The sequence below is a fragment of the Nicotiana tabacum genome, chromosome 8, assembly GCF_000715075.1.
Source record: "Nicotiana tabacum cultivar K326 chromosome 8, ASM71507v2, whole genome shotgun sequence".
In the NCBI taxonomy this organism is placed as follows: Eukaryota; Viridiplantae; Streptophyta; class Magnoliopsida; order Solanales; family Solanaceae; genus Nicotiana; species Nicotiana tabacum.
This window is the reverse complement of record NC_134087.1, coordinates 130403610-130413645: the sequence shown is the minus strand read 5'-3', so window position 1 is coordinate 130413645 and position 10036 is coordinate 130403610. Positions and strand designations below refer to the sequence as shown.

Here is a 10036-nt window from a genome sequence, read left to right as displayed (position 1 = left end):
GCTTCCCAAAAGATCACAATAATTGAGTAATAACTTTCTTATATTACGTTAGCCATATTTATCTATATTCATTGCACATTTATATTGTAGCATTCATGAGCACCTAATCGGCTCAACATATTAGCTAAACATCTTTCATCTTGCCTACATCATTTAATATATAATCTAGATTTTATTATTTTTAATTAAGATTCACCCCTTTTTTCATTATTAATTGATTTAATCATAAGGTTCAACACTTTTTGGTCAAACAATCAGAAGTTTAGCATTTTTACGAATTACGCTCAGATTTTCAAGAGATAAATAAAATAATTATCACGTGAAAACAAGGAATTAACATATTATTGTAAAATCAAAAATCATCATTACAAAATGCTTCTTCAGTAACCAACCATCTTGAGGATAATTCATCCTCCCAACAAAATATTAGATCTTACTGCAAAGCTTGAATTAATGCACAAAATTTCCTACACTGTTCAAACAAACTTTAAGATGGAAAAATATTTCCATTTTCCCTCTGCCAGTAAATGAAAGAGATATTGAGTACTGGAGAAGAATTTTCATCATAAATTATTCACATTTTCCTCTTCGCTTCGATGGAGCTGCACCACCGGTCGTTGGCCTGCAAGAGCAATGGGTGTAAACATCATTTCAAGAAATTAACTATAATTAGTCATAAGATATTCTTTTATCTGATTATGGTAGTCATATTAGAAAGGAATAAGCTAGGAAATACAGAAGTTGGAGGAGTGCGGCGGATGATTTTGAGAAAACATGACGTGTGTTTGGTATGACGAAAGTGATTGCCCATGAAAAATATTTTCATAAAAAATGTTTTCAAAAGTTTGGTTGGTGAATAAAAATATAATTTGAAACAAAAAAAAAAGGAATATATATTAGATGTTATTAGCAAATGCGGGAGTACTTTGATGAAATTCTTGAGTACTAAAGATTAGTGATATTGGTTTAGTGCTAGTTGAAGCAAGTAATATAAAGCTAAAAATTAAGATAGTCATGAGGAAATGACTTCTGCCCATAAATGGGGAACGTCATTTTCTTTGACTTTCGTCATATCAAACAAACGTAATATTAGACAACTGAAAAGAAAAGAAAAGAAGGAGAAACTCACAGGCCAACAAAAACTTTGAAAGAGTCATAGATGCCCCATTGTGCTCCAGTGAGTGTACCAATCATGACTATACGAAGAGGAAGACCGCGAGTACAAAGACCCATTACGCCTAGCTTGTTCACAGCCTGCAAAAATGCACAATATAATCTAGTTAAATGTGAACAAATAATTTTAAAGGATGCAACCAATTAATCTGTGTCTACTCACATCGCCGACAGTTGCCCCCTTAGCATTGTTGAGGAAAGAAACGAGGTTATCAGCAGGGTGTGACACAATAGCACAAAGAATACCAGCTAAATATCCACCAGCAAAGCTCACACCAAGCTGCGTAGATTTACTGCACTGCTCTTTTGGTGTTGGGATGACATGTTTGTACAGTTGTTCCACAATGGTTTCAAATGATGCAAACTTCATCATCGTGTCTGTACACATGGAATTCCATGTGAGGTAGAATGTCTAGGCAAAGATTATATAATTGCGATAGAAACAGGATAGCAGTAATTGTTCTTATTCACTTGGTGTATCACAGAGCGTGATCGCTAAAGTTGGTATGTCTGAACATACTATGCAAGATATGAACTTAAAATAGCTCAATAAAATGTTCACAAACAGCGAAAGGGGAAAGAAAGAGTGAATCAGTAGAACTCAAATTATGTAGTGGTTGATTCGGCTTTGAGTGTGTGTGTGTGTATAAAGCTTGAGTTCTTCCAAATAAATTGGAGAAGAAAAGATACGTAAACTAACATGGTATCTGTCGTCCCCAGAGAGGAGTAAGCCCCTTGTATAACCTGTATACATAAAATTCAACAGCCAAATTTCCATTAGCAATATGCAATACATGCAGTAACACAACAATGAATTCATCGACATAACAGGCATTACCCTGCAGCTCCTTCAGCCTTAACAAATTTAGGAAGCCCATCAGACAAGCCTCGGGCAAAACCAGGCTGAGTTTGGACGCGCACTTTGACAGCCTCGAAAGGGCAGAGAGCAACATCAGCAATAACCTCAGCAGATGCAGAACCAGCAAGGTATATCAAAGTCTTGTACTTGACAGCATTCTCTGGGCCGGCAAGATCTGAGTAATACTTCTTGAAATATTCATAGAATCCATATTTGCAAGCTCCCTGAGCACTGTAACCAATCAGGGTAGGAACCCAACCCCGAAAGAAGCCTCTAACACCCTGCTCTTTGAGCAGAACACCAAAACCAGAGGAAATGCTCTTGTACTTTGCAGGATCAATCTAGTAATTCAAACAACAATAGTAAGTACATTAGTAACCAAAAAGAAAAAGCAACATAAACTGTTACAAAGGAATTTACAGAATGGTGTAAAACAGTACTCTTATATTAATATAAGGAAAATACACCAGATTTGTGCTGCGACATTTACCGTTGTCCACATAGGCAAATCTACAATTTAAATTTTGTGGGTTCATATACCATATTATACATTTTTAAAACTTTTTTGTGCAAGCACACACAGGTGCGAATGTAGTATTGAACCTACGGGTTCAAACATAACTTTCGGTGTGGAGTAAAAATTCATCAAAATTGCAAAAATAGTAGATAGGAACCTATTACTTTAAAAATATAAGGGTTTCAATGCTAAAAACCTTGAAAGTTGAACCCATAGGATTTAAATGTTGGATCCACCTCTGAGCACACGCACACATATGTAAAACTCGTTCTAGATTCACCTCAGACTATCTACATAATCAAGTGTCATCCGGTAATTCAAATTAACAATCAGCAATTTAATCAAAAATTGATAATTTAATATTCTTCACGTTCTTAGATAGTTCTTCAAGAATCATATACAACTTAAAGTGTATAGGTATGTCAAGATTGCACTCATTCAGATTCTACATCTAAGTAAAGGAAATGGTCATATGATAGGGTAGAGAAAAGTACCTGCATGTTGCACTTGACAAGATCGAGGGGGGTGACGGCCATGTGGGTGAGACCACAGCTCATAACACCTCCAAAAGTACAAGCAGCGTAATAACCAGGTGAGAACATCTCTATCTTACCTGAAGACTCCTTTGGTGCCGGAACCACAAAAGGCTTCTTCGCCATCGCTGATGATGATGTATCCAACTCAGTTATCACATTTCTGTATACAGAGAATGGTGAAGAAGAAGAAGAAGCCGTGCCATAAAGAAAAGTGGGGATCAAAGGTTTCCGGGAAGAGTTATGTGTGTAGGCCATTGTAGTAAGGTAAGATAGAGAAGTTCAACACACTTGGTGTGTATGTGTTGAGTAAATAATGGAAATGGAGATCAAGAGGAAGGAAATTGGTATGAGAGAAAGATGTTTTTGAAGGTGGAGGAGGAAAACAAGGACCGTTAATTAAGTTTCCTACAAGGAAGGAGAATCAAACAATTCAAGGGCTGTCCTTAATTACTTTTCCTTTAGCGTGGCTTTTGGACCATATTTGGCTCCTACTTATTTTATGAAAACAATTATACTGGTATGCGTTGATTTTACCCGTGGCTCTCCTTTCATTATACCCGTGGCTCTCCTTTCATTTGATATTTTTTTTTTTTTTTGCATGCCCCTGCCTCTTGGTATGCGTTGAATTATACTGATGCGGTTGACCTTTTCTCCCTTAAATATTTTTTTTATATATAGTTAATACTTAGAGTTTAACTTATATACAATGATAAAGTATTTATTAATATCAAGTCACTCAAAGTTATTATCTACATGTAACCCTCCATAAAAGCTGAAATTTGTAATCTTGAAAATAAAGCATGTTTTCATACTATCTGTCTATATATATTAAAATCTAGTTAGTAGAAAAACTTCAATTAGCACAGGCAAATCAAAGAATTCAGTCCAGTGAATGCGCACTATCGCATGGGCTACTTCTTTGTGACAATAAATTCGGCGCGAGCCATCTCTAACTATATATATACAACTTGAGTCGGAGATAGTGGGTGCATCTACACTAGCTAGTTTTACTTTACATCTGCATTTGTCAATGGAGCCGCTGATAATTGAATTTTGATATTACGATTCGAACTACGGCCTCTACTCCTCTGGATATCTCTTTGTTATTACTCCATATGTTTTGCTCAATTAACGAGTGAGGATAGGATCTCAACCATCAGTCACGTAAGAATACAAATCACTTAACGGATTTCGTGTAAATACCAATTGTAGATAAGTATTTATCATACTATTACCACTAGCCATTCTCAACTACGGGCACCTTGCACGGGGGATTGGCATCGGCAGAATACCAAAGAAAATGCTTTGCGATACTTTTGACAGAAGCACGCTGCAAAAATTATGGATGGAAAAACTCTGCGACAAGGTTCAACGAGCTGCGAGCTGGGAGCTCCTTTCCTATGAATAGTCGTCCTTGTTAATAAGGAAGATTACACGTAAGACCAAGTAACTACACCGAATAATTTATGTCTTAGGTACTGTGACATATTTGTTGGTATACATGTTCGCTCTTTCAAGTGCGGCGAACCTGTTATAGAAATCAACAGTTCAGTTTTATCACTCAATGAACAAGATTCAATAGAGGCTTTTATGCTCGATGCTCTATTTGGCCCCAGATGTGGACTATACTGGAAAAGCTTTAAAGAAAAGTATCACAATGCATGGAAACTGCAAAAGGCAAGCATATATATAAAGAACATAAAGACAGTGATGGTCCTGATGGAGAATAAATAATACAACTTGTTATGTTCGGCAAATACACCGAATAATTTACTGAAAATGCTTAAGGCCTAATAATCAATTAACATCTACTAGAACATAATGCTACTTCAGCAACCATACTCTTTGCAATTTCTATTACATAATTCACATTATGCTACCTCTTCACAGGTTTCATTATCGTCAAGCTGACATGCTAGAACTTTGTAAGATGCTTTGCAGGACGGATTTTGAATCACCTTGTACGCAGTTATCTTCACTCCTTCAATGGACAGATATTTTAGAGAAAAGAAAAAGATAATTTGTCAGGAGAATGCGCCTATAATCCTAAATGATTGTGCACCTCATCTACCCACTAGGAGAACACTGTGCATTTCATGGAAATGCACCAGTGGCCATACATATGACAAAACAACATCACCAAGAGAGAAAAAGAAAATTTTCGATCATTGAACCGAAAAGAAATTACAGAACTGGAACCTTGACCATAACATAGACTGTAGTTTGTTCCATGTGAGAAACTTCATCTGCAGCATTCAGTAGTTTTACATGTATTCAGATTTAATCCACAAGAGTGCCTAGTAACTGATTGAATGAAGCAGCAACAGTTTAGAAAATTTTGGCATAATACTCCTACAATAGAATTTAAGCATTACCAGTTGATACAGTAATCGGATGCATGAATTCTTGGGAGAATTTTGAGTGCATGTGAGATGTCAAATCTTATTTGAGTCCTCTTTGGTTTGATATTTAATACAAGGGAAAAGGGATTGCACACCTCTAGTACAGCTTTAGTTTCAGAATCAAATGACTTGCAAAGAATCTCATAATTTGACTGTAATCCCATCTGCAGTACCAAACAAGAAGAATGAAAAGCTTAAGCAAATTGTGATGAAAACTGAATTATCGCAGACAGTCGATCTACCTGTGAAGGTGACATGGTAGATATCAGGTACCTGCAGAATATTGACATACACGAGTTATGGTAACAGGCCATTGGTATATTTCAGGTTAGAGATAAGCATCTGTTATCTAATAATGAGAGGAAGACAAACTGGAACAGATTATGTAACAGGCCATTGGTATATTTGACTTGTTGAGTCATCCAAAACACATACAAGCATGTCCAATACATCAGTTTGGAATAGTTAACCATAAAATATTTTGTTGTATTTTTATATGTTCATTCCAAAAAGCAAGAGTCAGACACAGAAATCTCCTGAAACTTCAACAATTTTTCTGTTAGCATCTTCCCCTTTAGCATGCTATCCAACATCTTATGCCAAGATATGACAAGCTTACTTCAATTACAGAGGATATATCTTTGGCGAATCTTACATATGGAACCACTTAATGATACTTATTGATTCCAGATGACAGTTAGTGAATTTGATTATTGGTACAGCATAAAGAAAGAGGACGAATAGTCTAGTTTTCTATAAAAGTAAAAAAGTATGCTTTACTTATACTCAAAGTGTAGCTACCTAAGGTTATTATAATTTTGTTGCTTCACATATTGAAACTGATAACTGATAAAGTTGATGCCGTGTGACCAGGAGATCATGGGTTCGAGCCGTGGAAACAGCCTCTTGCAGAAATGTAGGGTAAGGCTGCGTACGATAGATACTTGTGGTCCGGCCATTCCCCGGACCCCGCGCATAGCGGGAGCTTAGTGCACCGGGCTGCCCTTTTTTTTGCTTCACATATTGATATTTCAATACCATCATCATGTAAATGGCATCTGCTAAATGGAAATAAAATGCTAATCTAACATATTAATACATCACCTTAGCTTATTCCTATAAAAGTGTATTGCCGTCATGTTTGCCTTCTGGACAGTTAGCACCAAGGCACTCATTTTGCTCTGCAAAGTGATAGCTTTCGTTAGCACTTGAACATGTCCACTCTACTGCAAGACAAGTATCTCCATGGGGGAAGAAACATACTACAGAAATTTTCAGCAGTGCTGTGACTAGAATGAGGAAAGATTAGTCTATCACCTTCTGAGCAATCAGCTCAATTAGCAGCATTAAGAACTTTCCCAACCCCTTCCCCTGAACACGTTGCTCAAGCTGTAATTCATACACATAAAGAACAGGAATTTCTTCCTCGATGGTGAACCGATAATGTACAAAAGCCACAAGATGACCCTTATCATCCGTACCGTCTGCATTACTCCTTCCTTTCTTTGATAATTTGAACATAATGTTGGCATCCGCATTTACGGTTTCATAGACAAATATATAACGAGCTTCAGAAGAAACCATCTCCCTGCGCTTTACTTTCTCTTCTTTAGGCCATTCTGTTCCATATGCCACCTCCATATTCACCTGTAAAAGGCATATACCTTCAGAAAAGAGGAAATATCCCTATCATCATGGATTTGTTGTTGTAGCCAAACTCGAATATAATAAGATAGCCAATTTTGATACCTTGAGGAGGTATTGAATATACTGCTTTACTGAAGAAGAGAGGTAATCTCCGCGTCCAGAGTCCAAGTACACAGACAAATCTAGTGATCAAATCATACATTATACATATGAAAATTGACTAGAGTATAACAGTAAACAACTATAACAGACTATGGTTAAATAGTTTTCCTGGCCAATGAAAATATGCACAAAAATATGTCAGAAACTGTATAGCTAGAGAAAGATCATAAGCTATCACCTAATGACTAAATTTATTCCCTTATGCAAAGAAGGATAACTTAATTCTCGAAAAGGGTAAAAGAGGGCTCTTGTTGTCCTCTTTCAGAAAGATGAGATTTTCACTACCTTCACTTCGCTACAAATCAGAAAAACACATACCCCAACCTGAAAAAAGACTTACTCGCACCTCGTGTTTACATCAAGCTAAAATTAATATAGTTGTAATATAAGCATTGACTTAGGTTAGTTTATGTTAATATTCTCCTTGATCAAGAATTATGAATTTAAAAAAAAAACTATTTAATACATGAAATTCATTATTTTCACAAAATTTTGATCATATTTGATGATACTATATGCATAGAGTGCAAATATAAGTTCAAAAACATTTTTAAAAAATTATGTTTCTTAGATTAGTATCATTTGCAAATACATACTCACTTAAGCATCATTAGTTGATGGGGTAAAATTTTATGTAAAAGATTGACTACATTGGTGCAATGGGAAGACCCCTCCCTCCTCCTCCTCCTCCTCCCCCCCCCCCTCCAAAAAAAAAGAAAAAGAAAAAAGAGAAAGCATTTAATTGGGAATTATGACATTCTCAATTTTCCAAAATAGTACAGTATCAATAGATATAACTAAAATAAAATAAAAAATGCGAACCCTTTGTGCTGTAATGGTGAAAAGATGGAAAGGAAGAAAGAGGGTCTTTCTCAGAAAGAGCAGCTTTGATTATCTCTTGCACTTTCTTCTTCTTTTCCAGTATCTGCCTTCATAAAACAAAAAAGAGTATGTTGAACTGTTAATAAACTGCTTTGTATTTTTTAGGTTTTCAAAAATTGATGTGTTTGGGAAAAATGGGCAGACGTTGATCCAAGTTACCTCTTTTCTCGTCATCTTCTTGTCTCTGTTATTTTCGGCTTTCTTGCTGGACGCAACCCTCTTCTCAGCTTCCATTGCTGCGTGCAAGAGGATCCTCTGAAGCCTCTTCTTGGAAAGTTATACATTTTTTGTACCCACGATTTTAGTAAGTGGCATCACTGCCTCAGCCTGCACCCCATAGTTCTTGAAAATTCTGAATAGGCCCTTAAAGTTTGAAAGACAACAAATTTTTTTAATAAAATTTTACGACTTTAGGTCGCGCCTTCCTTTTATATTAATCCCAGCAAAAAGAGCACATAACATAGGGGGACTTCACCTGACCTTTGTTCATTACATCCAAAAGACCATACTTATAACTGCTAATAGAACAAATACAAGGATAGAGTAGCTTTCTTACCAATATTATGTAAGGAAGTCTAACTATGTATGAAAGGAGTTCTCAAAAAGTGCTTATGCAGAAAATTACATAGATTCAGTAACAGAGTTCCTTCTTCCCTTGTGACTAAATGTAGCCATTTGTATAATTGTATCTTGTCCATCATATATGGGCTTGTAGCTTGATTGGGAAGATCTTTCCAGTTATAAAAGATAGAATTCCCATGAATGATGCTCCATTTAGCCAATGCATCTGCTACTTGATTAGCTTCACGATCACTACTCCTTCTACAGTTGGGAGGTTATTTGGATTGATATGGTGAGATTGCTTCCAATTTTATCCTTGAAGAATATAAAGGTGGACAATATAAAAAGGAGAGTAATGAATTCACTTGGATTAATAGGTCTATCACAACTATTATGTTCCAAAATATTTGTCAATTTTTGCTCCGTCAAATTAAATTAACTTTGACTAACATGATAAAATGTATTCCTTCATTGTTATTACTAATGATTTCAATCGTTTATATATCGTTTTAAATTCTTTCATAAGTCAAGGGTCTACCGGAAACAACCTATCTATCTTTTTGAAGGTAGGGGTAAGGTCTGCATACATACTATCCTCTCCAGACCCTACTTGTGGGATTACACAAGATCTGTTGTTATTGTTGTTGTTGCTTTAAATATATTTGTTTCATTAACATTTTAAAATGTATGTTTTTCTCATCTCTCCTATGATATGCTCCCTCGTATGTATTTGATCAATTCATCTTGATCAGCTGATGCATGAATTCTATAGTTGTTGGCTTTTTTGGATAAATAATCATTCCCTTTCCGAAATATGGCTTTGTGATGACTGAGAAGGTAATTCGAAATTCTTCGCATAAGATTGATTTGGGCGAGTGATAAATCTTTGGGACACTTTGGAGCCCTGAGGCTAGTTTGGTACGAGGGATAATGAATAATTAATTCCGAAATTAAATTTAAGAAGAGCTTATTCTAAATGATAGAAAATTGCAATATAATTAATCTCGGGATTGTAATGTTTTTTTATCCCCATTAAAAGATAGAATAACTAATCCTAGAATAACTTCTTTCCAACCAAACGACCCTTAGAAGTTAATGAATCCTTGCAAGTGGTGCATTTACTTTAAAATCCCTATTCTTGTAGTGATACGAGTGTTACTAAATCTTGTTAACATAAATAAGGAAACCTTTCCTAGACGCTGAACCAAGAGCAATGAAAAGAAAAGCAACAACTATTCGCTATTCTCTGCTGCTCTTGGGTTTGCTTGTCTCTTGTAGCCAATTTTCTCAATCTAGC

General features: G+C 35.8%; 2 protein-coding genes across 7 annotated transcripts; both read right to left on the bottom strand.

Annotated features, from left to right (window-relative positions):
• Positions 1-320: 320 nt before the first annotated feature.
• Positions 321-3552, bottom strand: LOC107794623 (mitochondrial phosphate carrier protein 3, mitochondrial). Its single transcript, XM_016617133.2, has 6 exons — positions 3044-3552; positions 2012-2373; positions 1874-1917; positions 1337-1551; positions 1130-1254; positions 321-622 (listed from the first exon to the last, which is right to left on the bottom strand). The coding sequence occupies exons 1-6, from the start codon at positions 3338-3340 to the stop codon at positions 571-573; spliced, it is 1095 nt and encodes a 364-aa protein (XP_016472619.2). The 5' UTR covers positions 3341-3552; the 3' UTR covers positions 321-570.
• Positions 3553-4747: 1195 nt separating this feature from the next.
• On the bottom strand, positions 4748-8997 carry LOC107794622 (uncharacterized). 6 transcript variants are annotated; one of them, XM_075219646.1, is made up of 8 exons: positions 8338-8997; positions 8119-8221; positions 7237-7316; positions 6805-7134; positions 6592-6668; positions 5730-5760; positions 5461-5651; positions 4748-5066 (listed from the first exon to the last, which is right to left on the bottom strand). In XM_075219646.1, the coding sequence occupies exons 1-8, from the start codon at positions 8410-8412 to the stop codon at positions 4988-4990; spliced, it is 966 nt and encodes a 321-aa protein (XP_075075747.1). In that variant the 5' UTR covers positions 8413-8997; the 3' UTR covers positions 4748-4987. The 6 variants fall into 6 exon arrangements, with proteins under 6 accessions (XP_075075747.1, XP_016472615.1, XP_016472614.1 ...); XM_016617129.2 differs by having other exon boundaries at positions 4748-5331; positions 5583-5651; positions 8338-8680; XM_016617128.2 differs by having other exon boundaries at positions 4748-5058; positions 5583-5651; positions 8338-8675.
• Between the last annotated feature and the right edge of the window lie 1039 nt (positions 8998-10036).

Excerpts from the sequence above, each read along its gene's own strand:
- LOC107794623 (XM_016617133.2), bottom strand. The coding sequence starts at position 3,340 with ATGGCCTACACACATAACTCTTCCCGGAAACCTTTGATCCCCACTTTT. Across the intron at positions 1,255-1,336 it reads AGGGGGCAACTGTCGGCGAT|GCTGTGAACAAGCTAGGCGT; the intron begins GTGAGTAGACAC and ends GCATTTTTGCAG. Across the intron at positions 623-1,129 it reads TTCAAAGTTTTTGTTGGCCT|GCCAACGACCGGTGGTGCAG; the intron begins GTGAGTTTCTCC and ends TTGCTCTTGCAG.
- LOC107794622 (XM_075219646.1), bottom strand. The coding sequence starts at position 8,412 with ATGGAAGCTGAGAAGAGGGTTGCGTCCAGCAAGAAAGCCGAAAATAAC. Across the intron at positions 6,669-6,804 it reads TTGAGCTGATTGCTCAGAAG|AGCAAAATGAGTGCCTTGGT; the intron begins GTGATAGACTAA and ends ATCACTTTGCAG. Across the intron at positions 5,652-5,729 it reads CTACCATGTCACCTTCACAG|ATGGGATTACAGTCAAATTA; the intron begins GTAGATCGACTG and ends TTGGTACTGCAG.